Source organism: Lichenostomus cassidix, chromosome 1 (genome assembly GCF_008360975.1).
Source record: "Lichenostomus cassidix isolate B80296 chromosome 1, HeHo_3.0, whole genome shotgun sequence".
Classification (NCBI taxonomy): Eukaryota; Metazoa; Chordata; class Aves; order Passeriformes; family Meliphagidae; genus Lichenostomus; species Lichenostomus cassidix.
Genome location: NC_139479.1, coordinates 100060658 through 100082129, shown reverse-complemented (window position 1 = coordinate 100082129; position 21472 = coordinate 100060658). Strand labels below are relative to the sequence as shown.

The 21472-nt window shown below is 42.0% G+C and overlaps 1 protein-coding gene across 1 annotated transcript in view; it reads right to left on the bottom strand.

The window, feature by feature from the left end:
* Positions 1 to 2183, bottom strand: part of LOC146445450 (uncharacterized) — a 105879-nt gene extending 103696 nt beyond the window's left edge. Inside the window, exon 1 of the mRNA XM_085050012.1 lies at positions 1872 to 2183. Within this exon, the coding sequence (XP_084906138.1) occupies positions 1872 to 2183 (312 nt within the window). The remainder of the gene's footprint in view (positions 1 to 1871) is intronic.
* Positions 2184 to 21472: the final 19289 nt, after the last annotated feature.

Here is a 21472-nt window from a genome sequence, read left to right as displayed (position 1 = left end):
ACTCACCTGAGAGGTTCTCAGTCTCCCACTGCCATTACTGTCTTTCATCTGTGCTGGCTCTTCTGGTTGGTGTGTTGGGATCCAGGCAACCCTACCTCATCTCAGCTTCTGCCATGCTCCCATTCCTGCCCCAAGAGGGTGAAAGTTCCCACCTTGCACTGAGACTCCTTTGCTCACCAATTCATGCAGCTGGCCCATCTCACAGCCTGACTGCTCACGGGATTTTAGCAGGTTAGCTCTCTGAACCTGCTCACTCTTGGTCCCTGCTTGAAAACAAGCACCAAGCAAGGGCTGGAGAGGGCTGTGCAATGGAGCACACAGGTCAGCCTGGGCAGCTGCACCCTAAGCCTATGAGATGGTCCCTAGATTAAAAAAAGCATGAGAAAACAGAACAACCAACCCATCCTTCTGCCAACCAGCCCCACCAACAAGTAAATTCAAGCAGCCAGTGGGACACTCATCTCCAGAAGGAGAGGGGCAGCCAATGGGCAGTACAGGCACTGCTATAGGGAGCTGCAATGCAGGGTGACTGCTGCACAGGACACTCCATACCAAGGCTTTGGCAGGGCTGACTTCAGGGGATACCCCATGCCAAGGCTTTGGCACAACACCATGCCAGCAGCTCCAGGCTTTTGCAAAGTCACCTCTTTTTTTGCATGAGCACTTGTGGCTCCAGCTGTGCCAGGCCAGCACACTTCCTGGCTCTGCCCTGGCAGGACCAAAGTACCCTCACCCTGCACATCACAGGTCTCTCCCACACGGGTGCGCTCAGAGAAGCACAGAATCATAGCATGGGTCAGGTCACACAGCGGGTCATCTGGTCCAACCTCGCTGCTCAAGCTGAGTCATCCCAGAGCACATGGCATGGGATTGTATCCAGGTGGTTCCTGAATATCTCCACTGAGGGAGACTCCACAGCCATTCTGTGCTATCTGTTCCAGTGTGTGATCACCCTCATAGTAAAGTTCTTCCTCCTGATCAGGTGTAACTTCCTGTGCATCAATTTATGCCCGTTGTCCCTCGTCCCATTGCTCAATACCACTGAGCAGGGTCTGGTCCATCATTTTGGCACAGCCCCTTTAGATATTGATACACGTTAATGAGATCCCCTCTCAGTCCTGTCTTCTCGGTGATACAAGGGAATCAGAAGTTAAAAAATAACTTGTAGAGACTACTTGATAGACAGACCGATAATAAACAGAGTATTGTTTACTTAACGTTCACTGTGTTTGCCAAACAAGGACTATGATACTCATGGAACCTCCACGCTGGCAAAAAATCAAATATGTTGTTTTGGCCTTTGAACAGAGACTCAGAACGCATGCGTAAACAGAAAGATTTCCTGTCCTTTTTCAGAAAAGACCCCGGAGCCCCGCCACCAAACGGAACTACGCAGGGGCGAGGATACAGATATTACTCTTGAACTCATTATAATGCGAAGCTAGGATAGGTTATACATACACACAAGCGGATTGAGAAATTCCATGAATGTGTAACAATGTAACCAGATATATACGGAACTGTAGGGGACTGACGGCACGCTTGCCTTTGGAGGGCTACCTCCCACGTGCCCGGCGCTGTAATAAACATATCGGCTTTACAACTTAAAATTATATACGTTGTGAAGTTTTGTCTCTTTTCCCTAAGTCATCGAGGTTTACTCTCCCTGCAGCCAGAGGGGCTCACGCAAACCACAACCTGCCCGGGAAGGCTCTGCTGGGACACCCCTGGGATCCCCTTCCAACTCCGGCTGCCAATTCAATCGCCGACAACGAAAAGCTCCCACATCTGCCCTAAACCTCCAGCCCCGCTCACACCCGCGCTGCCCGCGGCTTCGCGCCCGTCCCCCGCCGCACGCCGGCCTCGCTGACCTGCCAGGAGGAGGAGGAAAGGGTGAAGCAGCAACCCCCGGGCGACGAGCCCCTCAGTCCGGCCGCGCCGCCCGACTCCCTCCATGCCGACTGCAGGGCGGAGCCACTACCCGCCTCATGGCGGAGGCGGGCAGGAACCGGGCCTGGCCCGCTGCCCCCCGGCGGCCGCACCCGAGTGACCGCACCCGACAGCTCCCTGAGTGGCATAGGCGGGCTCCTCTCCTTTCCCCGCCTTCCGCATCTTTCGTCTGGTTCGGCACACGAGGGGCGAGCAGGGGGGTGTGTGAAAGACAGTACTGGGGTTGTTCGCATCGCCTTGATCAGTGCAGTGTTCGAGGGGGTCCTACCGTGGTTGAAGTCGAGATTGTCTGTCAAGTGGGTTTGAAACTGTGATCGTTTATAAACTGAGATCAGAGTCACGGTCTGCTTGTAAACGCCGGTGACCGGCGGCGCGGGGCTGGGTGCGTGCTGATGAAGGGGCTGCTAGCGCGCCCTGGGAGTGTTTGGCTGCCGTGGAGCCACGGCGTCTTTCCAATCCCCAAACGCGCTTGTCCGTGCTGCCTAGCAATGAATATTTTTTCGTGACTAAGCCAGAAAAATGCTGTTATGTGTTCTTTAAGAGTGATTTTTTAATAACTATTTAAATGCTGCTGTCACTCACCCCGTGTGAGAATTGCCACAGATGGGGCCCAGAGGCCAAAATATTTGCCTTGCAGTCTCAGAAAACAGAAGAGATAGCTCTGACTTTGCATGGAGAGCTGCAGGTAGAAGAATGTGCTTTGGAAGGCTGAAATACATACACAAAAAATGAGAAAGATCCACAAGTGTTTCTGCTTATAGAAAGTTTCCTGCTGTTGGCAGCTCAGAGGGAAAGGCTGACACAGAAACATAGAATTAACTTATTTTTTCAGGATTTAGCTATATTACAATGACAACAACAAAACCCCAAACAATGACACCAAATCACTTGAAAGCTGGTGGTTTTGTTTATCAACACACTGAGTGGGTTTTTTTTTCACGCATGCCAGAATGTATGCCTGTCAACAAAGAAAAACAATTTTACATGTTTTTAACTACCCTGCAGTATGTATCTCTTATCTATCTTTATACAACAGCCCAAATGAAATGTATAAAAGGCCATTTCAGTTATATGTAGCTGCTGAGATTAAAACTTGGACCAGGTGGGTAACTTAATTTCAAACGATTTGCATCTCCTGCCTGTGTCTTCCTGCAGTCACAGGCCACAGGGTGTGTCTGAAAAATGCTTGAAAAAATAATATATTTTTGTCAATAGATGGTATTGGTAGTAAAGGGAAAAAAATTAGCAGGTAAAGGAGACTAAGATTGGGAGACAACTGACAGAAATTCTGACATGTCCAGGCTTTTGATTTTAATAATCTTTGATTACCATGCCAGCCTGTCTCTAGACAAGCCTTTTGTTGGTATTTATTTTATGTTCTTCCAGTTTTGTTGTTGATTCCTTCCCTTGCAGTCACCTCCCCTGTGCATGTCATGGCAAGTCACAATTCAGTATTTCCCAAAGATTTTGTGTAAAGTTGCCCCAGAGTTGAAACCCAGTGTGCTTGAATTCCACACTAATTTGCACTTAACAATTTTATGGACCTTCTGTAGTTGGTATTTTTTTCTTTCCACAAGGGCCAAGTTGATTGAACCTTTCTAAATGCTCCACAACCCTAATTATTACTTTCCAAGTACTGTCCCTTGGACAGAAGACTGAAAGGTCCAGCTGAAAAAGGGAAATACATCTTCATATTAATGTTGAATGAGAAAGGAGTAGTCAAATAGAAAACCCAAATCTATTTGCACTTCAACCATTCTTGTTCTTCGAGCTTTTGCCCCTTCCACCAGCACGGCGCCCGTCAGTTCTGGCCTTTAATCTTATCAAGATAAAAGGGAGCAAAAGGAATCCTTTTGCCATTGAGCACAAGAAATCACTAGTAATAATAATGACTTATGAGAAGTAATTTGTATAACCACTCCTATCCTGGGGAATGTAATGAATATTCATGAATTTTACCTATAACACTATGCATTTGGTGGTACTGGTGTGTGTGTTTGGTGGAAACAATTCCCCACACATCTGGTGCACCGAATAAAGCAAATACCCACTTCACTGACTTGGTCTCTGAAGTGTCTCTGAGCTCAACTGGGGCGAATCATGAAAACAATCTATGAGAAGCTTTCAGTCTGAGGTTTTACCTTTTTCCTCCTGTGGACTTACCTTTTAGGAGAGGAAGGGGAAGTGGAGAGGTGGGAATGACTAAATGTATCCTCTGGCATTGGGTTATCAACCTCTAACCAACTCCCACGGGTAAGCAGTGGTAAGAGCATGTTAGAGGTTGTCACAGGCTGCTCTTACCCCCTGTCCAGGTAAGAAGGACACCCGGAAGAGAAAGTGTAGCCATGGGCCTGCCTGCCACTCCAGCTCCACTATTTGCTTTGAAAATGAAGAAATCTGCTGGAAGATGTGCTTGTCTCCTACTCTTCCCTTCTCCACTGCTCCCATCATCATGGAACGCTGTTGTAGAAAGCTGAAATGACGGAGAACAATGTCAGGGCAGTGTCATCTGGTTCTGCTGGGCTGAGTTTTTTCTGGGACCAAAAACCATTTAGTTTTCTCAGAAGGAGGTTTTGAAGGAAGACTAATTCGTAGCAAAGAATATTAAGAGATTGGAGCTAAGGTTCTAGCCACAAGAAGACTCCTTATAAAACTCCATAACAGCACCACATGATAGTCAAATAATTTATTAGAAATATTTTGAAAGGTGGTTTTCAATAGCGTGCAAGATTGGTAGCATCCTGTTAAGTATACAAGCTCTCAAGTGCTAATCTTCAGGCACTGTTCAAGGAGAAAATCCTGCTCCAAGTGCACTAGATTTTTGAAACTCACTATAATCAGGCATCTCTGTCTCCAGAAGCTTAATTAGGAGTTTAGAAACAGTAATTATTACACATAAAGCACTAGAGGAAACTTAATAGAGGAAAAGGCACATACTTAGGACAAGCATTTAAACCTCTTTACCTCTAGACTAACTGTAGAGAAATCACTTCAAAGCAATTAACAGGATATCTTATGCACATGCTAAGGATGTCTCTTGTTGCACTCAAGCTGCTTATTGGCTCAACATGTGTTTTCCAGTGTGTATTAAACCAACCAACATTTGAGCACCTGCAAAAGGACCTAGATGTTCTTTGCAGCAGTGGCAACTGCTGTGCTGGGCAAACCCCTGATTCTGGAAAGAGGGACAGCCAGATGTTGTCTGTTCAGCTCTGCCCCATGTTGTCCTGTAATGACATGGAGGGGTAGTCTCATCTTCTGAGTATTTGCCATCTCTGTGCCCCACCTTTTTCTGTCTCTCAGTCAGGAGCAGTGCCTATATGTGCTCTTATATACAGAAGTATAAACATCACCCTTCTTTTCCTGTGGCTTCCTTGTATCAATGTCCGGAGGTAGGGAGTACAACAGATTCGCTGTACTTCCAATGGCACAAATAATTTCTTTGTGTATCATTCAGTATCTTCTCTTTTCCTCCACCGTGAAAGAGAAAACAGGATTAACTGACAGAGGGCATACTCCAACATCTGCTGAAATTAATGAAAGGCTTCCCCATGACACTACTCTTAGCTGGACTGTGTTTTTAATTTCTGATTCCCTTCTGTCTCCCTTTACATATTCCACCACTAGTCAAAAATACTCTTATTTTTTCTCCTCTGTTAAACAGAAATTTTTTGCACTTCTAATCAGTTTCATTTCTACCTCAGGGTGCTCTTTCTGCTGAATCTTTTTCTGAGGATGGCCTGAATACTAATGCAATGTTTAAATGGATTTTTAATAGAGAACTCTATCATCCTTTGACAGAGTACCATGTTGTCAAGGTTTGACCCTGGTCAAATGCCAGGCACCTACGACATCTGCTCTCTCTTCTCTCCCCTGCCACAGCTGTGCAGAAGAGAGGAAAAAACTAACACACACACACTCATGAGTTAAGGAACTGGTGGGAGGACGCACTAAGGAAGTGCAAAACAAGCTGAAAACTTAAAGTCGCAAAGTGGTTTATTAATGTAAACAGAGTCAGAGGATAAATGAGAAGTAGAAATAAGCTCTTAAGACACCGTTTCTTCACTCACTCTCCCTCCCTCTTAAGACACCATTTCCCTGCTTGGCCCCCTCCCTCCTTCCAACCCAACAGCATATGGGGGGGGTGGGGGGGGAGGCAGGGTAAGGGGTTTGTTCTTTGGTCAGTCCATCACTGAAATTTCTTCCACTGCTCAAGGGGAGGAGTCATCTACTTAGCCACGGGGTCCCTCCCATGGGAGACAGTCCTCTACAAACTTCTTTGGCATGGGTCCAAATCTCACTAGCAGCAGCCCAACTAAATCTGCTGCAACATGAATACCTCGTCCACGGGGTGCAGACCTCCAAGCTGAGGCCAGGCTGCTTCCATCTCTGGAGCAAGGCCTTTGCCTCCTCTGGGACTCCACTGGGATCCATACCTGGATCACTGTTGCAGTAGAAATGGACACACAATGCAAAAAAACATGGCTCCAGGCCAGGAAGGAAGGTAGAAGATAGAGTGAGCTTTATTGCTACAAAGTCTTTTTTATACTATCTTCTGACAGTCGTGCTGTATGGCCATTGGCTACATTCGTGCCATATGGCCATTGGCTCCCAAACCTGCTATTACACAACACTATTGGTCAGCTATTCCTAGCACACATCTTTTGTGAACAACAGACTCCCTCTTGCAGGTGTGCATACCAAGTTGTTCTTTACTGTTTGTTGTTTTGCTCTTCTTTCTTCTGTCTCTCGTGGGTACGAGGCTGTTTGCAACATGGTTGGTGTTTGTGAGCTGAGACAGACCTAGACAGACCTGTCATCGATTCCCACAGATCACAGCTTCTTTCAGGCATCCACCTGCTCCTCTGGTGTGAGCACCTCCCCATGGGCTGTGGGTGGATCTCTGCAGCCCCATGGACCCCATGGGTTGCGGGGGGATCACCTGTTCCACCATGGCCTTCAACACTGCCGGCAGAGGGTTGTCAGCTCTGGCACCTCCTGCCCCACATTCTCCACTGACCTTGGCATCTCCATGTTGTTTGCCCCTCACATATTCTCACCTCCTACTCCTTCCCTGGCTAAAAAGAAGTGCATGCTCATGTTGTTTTGATTTCTTCTTAAATATGTTATCACAGAGGCATAACTAACATCTCTAATTGGCCCAGGCTTGGCCCCCTGTTGGGGAAGATGAAATAGGAAACCCTGATAGATATGATGACCTTGCAAAAGATGCTGAGAATATGGAAAATATGAGCGATATTGAAATGAAGACAAGGTTCGAGTTGTAGAGTAACTAAAAAACAATGGTATGGCCACGAAGGTAATCCCCCCTCTTGATAGAACAATGCCCTCTGCCCAGGCAGGTCCAAAGGTCAGAGGAGACCCTACCTGCCTGGTAGAAATCCCAAAAGGCAGGTTTTTTTAAGGTTTGAAACATGACCCCGTATGGTAATGTGATGATTCTTATAGGTTGTATGTAAATGCTGTAGGATTTGTAGTTTGTCTTAGATTGGTTAAAGAAGAGTTGAATATTCAACAGAGAAGACAATTTATTGTATTGTAAACGGCAAATCTCTCTCTTCTTTCTCTCTCTCTGTAAGAATAGACTCCGTGGGGTTTAGTTATGGGGGTAAATATAGGGACAAGAGATCTCTAAAGATGAGTTTTAGAACATGAAGGTTTATTGCGAAATAGAGTGGGGGTGAGAGGCCTGTGAGCCGCAAGACGCGACTCCAAGCAGGCCAGCAGAAAGGGGAGAGAGAGAGAGAGAGAGAGAGAGAGAGCAGAAAGAAGAGAGCAAAAAGAGAGCGATTTGCCGTTTACAATACAATAAATTGTGTTCTCTGTTGAATATTCAACTCTTCTTTAACCAATCTAAGACAAACTACAAGTCCTACAGCATTTACATACAACTTATAAGAATCATCACATTACCATACGGAGTCATGTTTCAAACCTTAAAAAACTGCCTTTTTTGGGATTTCTACCAGGCAGGTAGGGTCTGCTCTGGCCCTTGGACCTGCCTGGGCAGAGGGCGTTGTTCTATCAAGAGGGGGGATTACCTTCCTTGGCCATACCATTGTTCTCTTAGTTACTCTACAACTCGAATCTTGTTTTCATTCCAATCTCACTCATATTTTCCATATTCTCAGCATCTTTTGCAAGGTCATCATATCTATAAGGCTTTCCTATTTCATCTTCCCCAACATCTCTCTCTCCCTTTCTGCTGGCATGTTTGGAGCTGCGTCTTGCGGCTCAGCAGGCCTCTCACCCCACTCTATTTCGCAATAAACCCTCATGCTCTGAAGCTCATCTTTGGAGATCTCTCGCCTCTATTTTTACCCCCATAGCTAAACCCCACGGAGTCCCTCCTTACAGCCCCCAGCATGTCCATCATCTTCCGAGCCATCAGGGATTGGCTCTACTGGATTTGGTGAAAAACTTCCAGAACCTTCACACAGGACACACAGGAGCCATCTTTGTGTGTCGTCCCCCCTCCCCCCACCCCACCACTAGCAAAAGCTGGGCTAAACAGAACCAACACATGAACACAGGGGTGCAATTTCTCCCAATCCTTCAGCCACTTCTACCACAACGGCTACCACAACGGTCTACCACAACGGCTTTTGAAGGGTTTAAATTTCTCTTAGATGCTAAAGATTCCTTGCTGATGTTCTGGGCAGGGCAAAACCAACACATGTCTTTTCCTGACTACTAGTGTTAGGTCTATTTTAGTATTGGCATCGTTACACATACACTATTATTGACTATGATATTAAAAAAATACAGTCTTTTTATACATACATTATTTCTTTCTTTTTTTCAAAAATATTGTCTATGATTACATTGCTCTTTATCTCCACACAAGCTACTTTATTATATCATTTGGGATTTCAGAGCTCTGACAATATCTTTGGCACTGGAGAATTTGTCACTGAACTCCTAGAAGGCTGCAAGACAGTCTTGTTCCTCTCTGCACAGACTGTGGGTCTCTGTCACATGAGGAATGTACTCAACAATTTTGCCTGTTGCTTTGTAAAGCTAGCAAAAAACTTCATACAGGAATGCCATTATTCCTAGGCAGCAAAGAACATCTGTTATGGCTCCCTCAGTTATATCCACTCTTCAAGGTAGATGAAATCTCTGCAGTGTAGCAGTTCCATTCTAAAAAATTATTCTAATTCTCCAGGTAGAAATACATTAATTTTGTAGACTTGCATGAAAGCTTTATTTACAGAATCTTTACCTACATTTTGTCTCCAGAAAAGATCAAGGCAGCAGAGAATGTGGATGGGATTTTTTAAATTATTTTCAAGATGAAAGTTTCCCTGTTCTATCATCTTCATGCATTTGCGTGCAGGAAGGGAAATAGTGGAACATCTTTGGCATTATTTCTTTTAAGATCAAGGAGTGTCTCAGAAATGCTGTATCCTTTCTTGCAGAGAACCAGAGAGTTATTTGTCAGCCTATGCTAACAGTAGGTATCTGCTGACTTTATAAACAGTGTTTAAAAATACAGTGACTTGTGTGCTTTATTGGTTTCCTTAATGAAACATTTATTTAATAAACTAATCAGTAGTTTTTTGTGAAGCTTAGCAAACAGTAAAAACATCTGGAAAAAATTCACTAACTGCAGAAGTCTTGGGTTTAGGCACTAGTACTGATGTTTTTTCTCTTCCAAACCCTCTCCCTCCCAGTCAATCAATAAACCAATCAATCAATCTTTTCTTTTTAATAATTTGGTATGAGAGTTTGGAATCTGAGTAATTAAATGGTCTTTCTTAAATGTTTATATTGCTTTTGAGGAAGTATTAGTCAAAATCAAAAATATAAGAACTTCATTCAAACTAGACTTTTATTTACTTTTGAAACTAAGTATTAGCCATTAAGCAGTCATGACATTAAATTCTTGTTTGAAGTGTGTTAACTATCAACATACAAGGCAAATACTCGTCTTTTTTCTTTTAAATTTTAAGGCATTCCTTTTGAAAACTTTATCCTGCTCATGGTTTTAGGGCACAATAGTAAGTTTTTGTGAACATCCTCCTTTTTTATTATGACAACCAGTGAGAAAGGTATGTAAGGGGATGAACAACAAGCTGGACATTACTAAACTAGAATGTGGCATCAATGTGCTGGTATCTGTTATTTTTCACATTCCTTCTACAGAGCATTTTAAATGATCAGTCAAACCTTCAGCTTTGCTGGAAAGAATTGAAACAGTATGGAGAGCTCTGTACCAAAGTATCTTATTGCTCTCTACAACTCCCTTAAAGGAGTGTAGCCAAGGCGGGGTGGTCAGGCTCTGCCTCCAGGCAACCAGCAACAGAACAAGAGGAAATGGCCTCAAGTTGCACCAGGGGACATTCAGGTTGGACATCAGGAGGAATTTTTTCACAGAAAGGGTTATAAGGCATTGGAGCAGGCTGCCTAGGAAGGTGGCAAAGTCATCATACCTGGAGGTGTTCAAGACATGACTGGACATGGCACTCAGTGCTCTGTTCTGGTTGACAAGATGGAGTTAGGTCACAGGTTGGACTTGATGATCTTGGAGGTCTTTTCTGACTTTCATGACTGTAATCCCAGAGCCAGGAAAAGTGATGTATCCAAGAAACCAGTAAATCACGAGCCAGTTTGTCAAAGGTTATTACCAGCAGCCAAGATTTAGTGTTATTCTAATACTTGGTTTCATGCCTTTGTTAAAATCCAGCAACCCACTAGTCAGGAAATCATGAATATGACTTAAAGCTCTCTCTCATGTTGGTTCAGGGATGCCACACCAAAGAATTTCCTGGAATTTTTAAATTATATAAAATACTTGTAGAAAATATTTAGAATATACTAAATATTATCTCCTCTTCAAGCTGACTTTTTACAAATATGTATTCCTGTGCTGTGAACTTCATAGGAAGTATTGGCCTGTGTCAGATTCAATTCAAACAAAGCAAGACATCTGAAGACATGGTCGAGGGTAATATTAAAGGACTATTTATGAGAAGCAGATTAATAGCCTCAGTTAAGCAACAAACTCAGTGAGCTTCAAGTTTCTTGTCCAAACAGAATGTTTCTTTAGTTTAAAACAGAATCATTCAGAGCACAGTCATGATGCCTCTACTATTCAATGATGAGCAGGATTTTAAAAGCTTATGTTGAAGATGGGTAAAAGAAGGCTTCCTTGGACCAGCAGTTGCTGGTGAAGGATGCATTAAAATCCAGAGAACTCTGGTATGGTACATTTTTCCCTCACAAGGTCTGCTCTAGCTTATGACTTCCTAATACATTGTGTAATATCTCAGTTTGGTTTTTGTTATTTAGCACCTATCATAAGAGCAGAATGCTGGGGTAGTAAGAAGGTCTCTGGATTTGGGGATTTTTCCCCCCTCATATAATGAACCTACTAAAATTATTTTTCTAAAGGAATGTATGGTCCAAACAGCCAAATGCCACCTTTTCCTGCAGTATCCAGCACACAGAGTAGCCTCAAGTTCCTGTCTGTTGTAATTACTGATGCTTGGCTGGTATTTGTGACTTTTAGAGAACTTTGTGAAAAAATACCACTAAATTTAGTTTTCTTCTTTGCTGAGAAGATCTATATAAGAAAATGTTTTAGTGAAACAAATACCAGACTATAGATTATTCATTTCAGTCTGCTGATAAACCAGATTATCAATTAATACACAGAATCATATCATTAACTAGGTTGGAAAAAATGTTTGAGATCATCAAGTCCAAACTATGACCTAACACCATTTTGTCAACTAGACCATGTCACTAAGTGCCACATCCAGTGAAACTTATTTACTTGAATAAATGTGAAATAGCAAGTAGCAAAAACTACCTAAGACTGGTGGCAAATGAAGAGGAGCACATGGGTAGGAAGTGTAGTTTGTAATATTTAGGAAGGAGGAAATGGTTACTCTATATTTAGAAGGGAGAAAATAGTTATTCTGCTGATCCTTTAGGCCCTGGTCTATAATTACAAGGGTTAAAACACATAGTCATTTGTAGTACTATGTTCTTACATATTTGCCTGGGCAAAGATAGTAATTTGCTGTTTTTGAAAGGCCATTTTTTGTATAACATCCTTTTACTCCTCAACAAAACATATGTGGCTCCCAATGTCAGCATTGCATGACTTTATAGCAACCACTGTATTAGAAAAAGCTTAATTTTTGCTTTAGAAGCCTTGAGGAGTGTAGACTTAGCTGATACAAAAGCTGATTCCATGAGCAGTCTAACATGCTGCTCATGGAAAGAGTGGTGGAATGTCACTGGTCCAACAGATATCCTAACAAGCCCTGGTCATTCACTTCAGTATCCTATTTCCATGGACTGAAACAGGAGAGTGATATTTGATGACATTAGTTTGTGAAACACACAAGAAAGAACACAGTACCTATTAGCTGGACTCAGTGCCTTGCCTTTCAAAGTTCTTTTCATCTATATGTCTACACCTCAAATTTTTACATAAATTGATGAAAGGGACAGCCGCAGTAGATGAGAAGGTGAGAAATGGAAGAGAAAGAAAGCGAACTACCATAATCACAATTCTACAACTGTGAAAGGGCTCAAACTCACATGTCTGAAGATGGCCACTTTTATTAGCTTGAGTGTTAGAATTGCTCTAGTCAAAATGCAGTTGCTCTTCCTTGAACAACTTCAGGCAAAAGTGGACGAAAATCTTTCGCTGTTTCTCTGTCTTGTGTAAGGATGTCTTCAGAAGTGGTACAGTGCTTTCATTGAAAAATAAAACAAAATATTCTAAATTTTTCAGTTACAGCAGATGACAAATGTTTTGGATCATTGAAGTTGGAGGCAGAGAGAAGGGCCAAGATAGCACCACCTATATTCAGCAATGTTGCTCATCACCATGTCGAGTAGCCAGTGAATTGCTATTCACACTGTATTTCATTAGCACCTTGGCAGCTTGCTAATTCACTAGAACTGGCAATAAAAACAAATTATTTGTATTAATAAAATGCAGGGACAAAACACATATTTACAATTGCTAGATGTTTTTCAGCTTCCCAAAAAAAGCTCAGCTGAACAAATTGTGTACCCTATTGTCACTGCTCCATGCAAACAAATTGTATTGACCCCTTGAAGCAGAGGACGTTGGAATAAAAGTATTTTTAATATTTTTGCAGTGGCGTTCTGTTTCCTGGTCTGTTAGGAAGTAAGGTCGAGAAACTACATTACACAACTTTTCTAATTCACTGTGAGAAGTCAGTGACAGAAGCAGAATTTGAATCTAAATGATCCTGAGCTTCTTCTTTAAGTGCAGTCATGAAAGATATCCTGAATACAGCACTAGAAATATTAGCTAGACTGGTTTCATCCTCAAGTTCTGGTGAGAAAGTTAAGACAAACTGGGCCATACCTTGCCATCACAGTCTGACTGAACACAGAAATAAAAACTGTAAAGTGAAGTGTCTGTCAGTCAGAAATTCAAGCTTACCTTCCTTCAATCTCGCCCTCAAGGCAAGATGTTTATTGTCAGCCCGGAATGTCACCTCCATAGTGCCAGAAATAACTCACTACCAGACAGATGTCCTGGCTTGAGTTATTTCACCAATTAGCAAATTCATGTGAGGAGGAAGATGCCTTGAGCTGTCTCACCAGCTGATAGGCAGAACAGATAAGCCCTCCCGTAGCGGGAAGTATCCTGCCACAATGACCACAAGCCTTACCCCCACTTCCAAGCCTCACAAGACCTTACAGTGGGATTATTTCAGAAGACTGAGTTGAGCTAAGTCTATTCTATAGCAGACAGCAGGAAACACCAGAGCTGTTCTGGTTCTTGGCAGTCTGGCCTTTGGGTGCAAGAGCAGCACAAGATGCTTGTTGTGGAGACCCAGTGCTTCTTACAAAGGCTAAGAGACAGTGTCCATAGGAACCATGGGATTCAGAGAAGGAAACTTGTCAAAGGCTCTTTCCATGCTCTACTGTGCTGGCGCTGTGTTCTGGCTCTTCTGTGAGGCAGCCACAGGCTTCCCCCTCAAACCCTGAGATCTGTTATAGTTGACAGTCTTCAAGTCTTGGGGCTAGAGAGAGAGCAAAGCACAGGGATTCAGAAGTAAGTGCCAAGAACTAAAAAATGGAGTATGAAAGCTTATCCTTCTGAGAAATGTCCCATGGCGTCTTTTGAAGGGTTTTGCCATAAGAAGGTCTTACTGGAAAAAAGGAGCTATTAACACAAATAAAAAAATGCCATTTATAACAACATGTCTAACAAGTGGCAAATGTAGCTTCTTTACTCTTTCCAGATACTTGGGTCTTTGGAGGCCCTGTTCTCTCTGACAGAGATCAAGGCTCAGAGGCTTCTGTTTAGGGAATAATTTTTTAAGAGAAAAGAGCTTCCATAAGAGTTCAGGTGATCCATTTTCAAGCAATGGGCCATTGCTTGAAATACCATTTTCATGGTATGCCTTAACTTTGGGGGTGAGAGGTTTTCAATTTCTTAACATTTCTTAAAGTTTTTCTTTTGAATTGGGAGACAGTTTGCATGCAATGTCCCCACTGCCAGCAGCACAGCAGCTGTTAGTTGTATTCAGCAGAGTTCAGCATGTGGTGACCAAAGAACTGAAAAGCAAAGGGCTGGAACAGCATGGGCATATAATCATAAGGGAGGGGCCATTATAATCTTATAATCAAGCCATTTCAGTTCCATTTTGGAACTAAAAGAATTCTTTTCATTGTGATGAAAGACGTGGTAAATTGGATTGTTAAGGAGTGAAGCCAAGCGATTTCTAATTTAATCGGAAGAGAAGGTATATCCGTGTACATTTGGATTTAATTCTGTTTGCCCTCCATATTAATCCAAGTACACTGGATACAGTTGAGACAACATTTTATCAAATACTTCAGCCCTCACCTGTAGTGACATTTTACCACAAAGGGTCAGCATCTGAAAACTGTTGCAGCACAGGACTTTGTCCTCACTGTATCATGAAAGCAGTTCTCTGTGCAGACTTATTTATAGTCCCTGGAAGGTGGGACATGAAGGAAGAAAAGACATACATCCATGTATTGGTGCAGAGTGCCTAAAAATGTCTTCTATTGGAAAACTGTGTCTCTACAGCTCCGCAGCACTGAGCTTCTCTTTGTGCCAAATTTGGTAGGTATGGGATCTTACCAAGAACAAGCCATTACAATCACATAATTCACAGGAGAGCTGCCTAGACTCTCCTACATGCTTGAGATAATTCCCATTAAAACCAGTGGTATTATGTCAATACGGACAACTGTAACTGAGCTCAGTCCTGCAAACACCTTAAACCACAGCTTTCCCCACAAGGAGCCACCTTGTTATGCACCCATGCTCCCATTTTGCTCCTGGTATCCTCTTATCGTGTTCTGTCTAGGGAATTATCAGGATTGCCTGGTGACAACCGTGAAACTGCTCTGAGTTAACCACTGTTTCCTTTTTTGTTTGAAACTTTTTCTGGTTGGGTGATTTTTCTGAGAGCAAAATTGGGCTAGATGTTTACACAAGGCACCACATGTAAAATGAGCACATTGTTCCCATTTCCTTTGTTGTGTCTGGAAAACCTGTCTAAGATACCTGCCCTCTACGCTGTATTATTATTTCTCTTCCTGTCAGACGTTCCTGTGATGAAGCATGAGTTTGAAATTCCATTCACCTGTTTACAGTGTTCAGAGGTAATTATTGTAACTGGCTGTTGACCAATGAGTCTACCATTAGCAAATTTGCAGATGACACCAAGTTGGGTGCAAGTGTCGATCTGCTGGAGGGTAGTAGGGCTCTGCAGAGGGACCTGGATAGGCTGGATAGATGGGCCGCCAAATCCAATATGAGGTACAACAAGCCTAAGTGCTGGGTCCTGAATTTTGGTCACAACAACCCCCTGCAGCACTACAGGTTGGGGACAGAGTGGCTGGACAGTGGTCAGGCAGAAAGGGCCCTGGGGGTGCTGATTGATGGCACTGATGGGTGAACATAAGCCAGCAGTGTGCCCATGTAGCTAAGAAAGTCAGTGGCATCCTGGCCTGTATCAAGAATATTGTGGCCAGCAGCACTAGGGAAGTGATTCTTCCCTTGTACTCTGCACTGGTGAGGCTGCATCTTGAGTGCTGTGTCCAGTTCTGGGCCCCTTAATTTAGGAAGGATGTTGAGATGCTGAAGCATGTCCAGAGAAGAGCAACAAGGCTGGTGAAGGGTCTGGAGAAGAAGTCCTGTGAGAACTGAGGGAGCTGGGGTTGTTTATCCTGGAGAAAAGGAGGCTCGGAGGAGACTTTATCACTCTCTATCACTAGCTGAAAGGAGGTTGTAGCCAGGTGGGGTCTCTTGCCCCAAGCAACCAGTGACAGGACACAATCTTAAGCTGCACCAGGGGAGGTTTACGCTGGACATTAGGAAGAAGTTTTCACAGAAGGAGTGACTGGGCATTGGAATGGGCTCCCTAGGGAGGTGGTGGAGTCACCATCCGTGGAGGTGTTTAAGAAAGGACTGGACGTGCATGGGCTAGTTGGCAAGGTAGTGTTAGGTCATAGGTTGGACTCAATGATCTCGAAGGGCTTTTCCAATGTAGTTATTATGTGATTCTGTGATTCCATGAGGCTCACTTCAAGGAAATCAGCTGGAAAACTGAAGCTACAAAAGATTAATTTATTCTTCTCCTGAAAATCTCCAAAAGTCTCTTAATTTTGGTTGTATACCCAGCTGGTAATGCAATGCTGATTAAAAAAAAGGTAGACGTGAATAAAAATAATCTCAAATATACTTCAGAGCCTATGCATAAATTTACATGTCATTAGTTACAATAAAGTAATTGTCAATGAAAATTCAGGTTCGCGGACAATGATTGCTATTTTCTCTATTCAGAACAGAAAATATTTCTACCTATATAAAAAGCTGACTATTTCATTTTAACCACTGCGTTGCACTAGTTAGCCACAACCAGTTTTACTAAAACATTAAAAAATAAATTGGTAGATATAATGCATGTGTGTTCATTACCATAACTCACAAAAGAAATACTGTTTTTCCTTCCTAAAGACTGTACCCTTGGTAAATAATATCTGTGTCTGTATGACAAGCAGTAAAGGAGTGACCCCTTCAGGAAACAGTGATATTCTAACTCCTGCTTGACAGAGGCATTCTTACAAGGCATGATGGCTCTTGGGATAATAAAAATTAAAAAACAATCAATCAATCAGACAAACAAACCATAAAAATACCCATAAAAATCAGTGGTTTTGAGGAGTAGATAAATCCTGCTTTAGCATTCAGATTTTAAAAAAACACAAAATTAATGGATGATATTTGAAATATGCTGTTTATGTTTGGAATTCGTGACTAGAGCCTCTGCTGTTGCAAACTGCTTTCGAGCCACTGGAATTTGAGCAGTTACACCAGTCTACAGCAAACAGGAATTTGATTCATCATGTTTATGCACAAAGCTTGCAGAAGAGGCAAATTTAATGAAAATATAAATGCAAACTCATAAACTGGTAGGGTATTGAACCACAGGATCAAATCCTAGGGGTTTTTTTGGAAGCCACAATGAGAAACAGAAAGAATAACCATAACAGAGAGATGGAAGGAAAGAATTGGAGTTATTCATGGAAGTGGCAAGGATTTCCTTTGTGAGCTTCCTAACTTTTGTATTCCTTGTTTATAAAACCATAAATTAAACTGTACAATAACAGGTACCCACACAGAGTTTAATTCACTATTATTTTGTGAGTTACATTGAATACCGTCAACAGAAGCAGCAACAGAAGGGACTTTATATCATCTATGGTTATATTAAGGTGTAAGTTCCACAGGTATACTACATCAAAAAGTAATAATTTTAAATGTAAAACACTTTTTGTTTTGTCAATGATGGTAAAAGATAGATTTTTTTTTAATAATACAGAGATTACTGATAAAATTGTGCTATAGTAAGAAATATCATAACCAAAATTCACTGAAGAAAAATCTTAACCACTTGCCACCAGAGAATGCAGGGAAAAAGCTTTTTAAACATTTCTCTATTTCTTTTTTCCACTATTATACCAGGATAAAAGAAGTCTTTACTAATATGCTTCACACATGAATGCATAGTTCATGGTAGCATCCACATCTGAAGACTGGAACATAGCTGAATGTATCCCAGGCTGTTTGTTATTTGGAGGAAGAAAGATAATCACCATCATTTAAGTTTTCCAGAACAGAGGTCATTTTACAAATTTTAATATTCTCATATTTAAAAGGTCTGTTTCCTACAAGAGCTGCTTTGTTATTGCCTTTTTTGAGGCCAGGGTTTCCTGCTCAGTCTCTTCTTCAAATTCTACAACAAAGGCCACCACCATCATCCTCCTAGTTTCAAAAATACTTCTTGTCTAAATTCTGTGTTCCACAAAAAACTTGTTAAAAAACTGCAAAAAATGCAGTTAGTTATGCTGAGAGAGGGCACTATTAAAATTATATTTTACTTGTTTGTCAGAAATAACTGCTTTTCTTCCTTCTGAGAGTAAACAACTTGACTAATTGTTGCAAGCCAGTTACAGGTATCCAGGATATGATGAAGTGGGCATTTGTCAGTTTGGGCTTACTCTTCTGTACAAAACTAAAAATATTAAAAAACTAATTTTTTATATTTCTGTTAATTGTTTCATCACATCATCTAGTATGGGAATGGTTGTGTGGTAAAGTTAAGCTTGTGCGTAGAAGCATTTCTGGATCAAAACCTACAACTTAGAACCTTTACCAGTGTGCTTACTTTTGCAGATCACTGTGCCTGGACTGATCCATTTACATGGTGGTCCTGGATATTTTATAGAAAATGATACTATTCCAGTTGCTTTTTAAGGAATTTTTAAATTGCACACACAGCATGCAAAATTATAATGAAAACATTTCAGAAATCTCTTCAGAAGAGATCGCTTGTTAGTGTTGATGTTTTCAAAATTGATATAGACTAAGAACATGCTAAGCAGGGCTTTTAAACCCATCCTTAATCACAGAATCCAGAATGTTTTGGCTTGGAAGGAATCTTAAAGACCATATTACTCCACCTCCCTTGCCAGGGGCAGGGATACCCTCCACTAGACCAGGTTTCTCCAAGACTTGTCCAGCCTGGTCTTGAAAACTTCCAGGAGTGGGGCAGCCATGGCTTCTCTGGGCAGCCTGTGCCAGTTGTTGGTTTACTTCAAAGGTAGAAAACATGTGCAAATATTTGCTGAATAAGAAGGAATTTAATTCATAAATTATTCCATAAAATGGCCCTAAAAGCAAATGGAAGAGTTGGGATATGTTTTTCCTACAGTGTAAATCTTTCATATCCAATTACTTTGAGCTGTGTGAGTCGTATTGCTATTCTATATTTATCTTGTCATTTGTCAAGATGGAAATACCATATACTTATATATCATTCTCATTAAGGCAAAATGGTTCTGTGGCAGATTTTTATAACTGTCAGAATGCTGATATAGGTTTCATGGTAGGGATTTGGGAAGTTTAAAGTGATCCCAAGAGTGTCAGCAACAGGCAGAAGGTAAGTGATGTACGCTAGATGCAATTTTTTTTATGACTAAGACTTTTATGCCATGATGGATAACAAATTTCTTTATGAGTCAAACTATACATTCAATGCAGTTGAATAAATGAAATGTTGTTACATACAAAGATGAACAAGAATAGTATCTGTAGAAAATTTAAGGAACTTCAATGATACACTTCAATGGTAAATAAAAATTTTAATAAAAGGTATCATTGCCTATTTACCAGACAGACTAGAGTAACTTCTGTATTGTAAGTCTGGTCTGCTGAGTACCTAATATGCTTTAAGCAAGCTAAATTACATACTTAGCTGATAGACTAATAGTTGTAGTGGGAGTAATTTTGCTCTATTATGTTTGAATAAATATGTATTTATGCAAGATGGAACTTTCCTAGTCTCCTGACTGAATAAAAGGTAAGTATTGTTGGTTTCTACCTAAACACAAAAGAATAGTGAATAAAAGAAACCCAAAACAAGAAAAAGGGCAAAATAAGGTTTTTTTACCTACCAGAGTAACTACATGAAAATGATTGCATAGAAAATAAAGTATTAAAGGAACACTTTTCCTATCTCTCTCCAAATAGTGTTCCAGCTACTGCTCCACAGCTGAGTAAGAAATTCCCCTTACACCTTTAAAATGCCATCAGCCATATAGAAATTTTCCTCCCTGCAGTACAAATTGTGCTGCAGAGAATCAGAGGATGTGCCAGTTGTGAGGTATTTGTGTTCTGTGGAGCTTTGTAGACATCAAGAGAGATCTTGTGGAGACAGTCCTTCCATAAGCAGCTCCACAGGAACTTGTTCAGCATGTGAATGTGAGCAGGTGCACCCACTTCTCTTTGAATATGTTAAAGAAATGCCCAGCATCCCTTTTCATCCCAGTACAGCCAGGTACTGTAAGTCCAATTCAAAACCCTGCTTCAAGCAGTGATAGTTTCAAAGTCAGATATGAGAATCACAGAATCACAGAATGGCTTTGGTTGAAAGGGACGTTAAAGATCATCCAGTTCCAACCCACCCACCCCCCCCCCCCACCTGCCCCACTAGACCAGGTTGCTCTAAATCACATCCAACCTGGCCTTGAACACTTCCAGGTATGGGGCACCCACAGCTTCTCTGGGCACCTTGTACCAATTCTTCACCATCTTGATGAGAAAGAATTTCTTCCTAATATCTAATCTAAATCTACTCTCTTTAAGTTGGAAGCCATTCCCCCTTGTCCGGTCACTACATGCCCTGATAAATAGTACCTCTCCATTTTTCATGAAGGCTCCTTTCAGGGGAAAGTCACCAATCTAGTGGCCCTGAAGGTTCCTCTTCTTCATGTTAGGCTGGACAGTCTTTGTAGAGTCACGTTTCAAATATTTCCAGACATGGAGGTTCTGCAGGTTCACTGGGCAACCTGAGCCAGTGTGTAAACACCATAATTGTGATCTTTTTAGCTTATGGTTGGAATTTTCCTTGTGACTTGTGAGCATTGCCTCCTATTCTTTTCTTCTGATGATCCTGAGTCTGTCCCTTCTATAAATTCCAGGAGAGAGCCAAAGAAGGCCATTGGTGCCCTGGCCACTCTAAAGCCATTTCTTCTCTAGTATGAACAGTTTCCTCAGCCTTTCCTTGCACATCTGATCCACCAGCCCCTTGGTGTCCTTAGTGATGTGTCTCAAGACTTGCTCAAGTGTTTTGAAATTTCTCTGGACAGCTGGTATCTTGAAAGAGCTGCAAATAGGAAAATCATCAGTTCCCTTGAACTGTTGGTTGCAAGTTTAATAACTAGGCTCCATTGCTGCAAGGATGTATTGCTGGTCATGTTCGAACTGTTGGCCACCAGCAGCCCCAGCTCCTTTTCTGCAAATCTGCCTCCTGAGCAGTCAGTTCTGAACCCTGTGCTCCTTCATAGGAGATTGTTCAATCCCAGATGAAAGGCAGCATTTGTCTTCATTGAACATCAGGAGGGTCATTTCAGCCAGCTTCTCCAGCTGCTGAGGTCTCTCTGCATTCAGCTCTGCCCT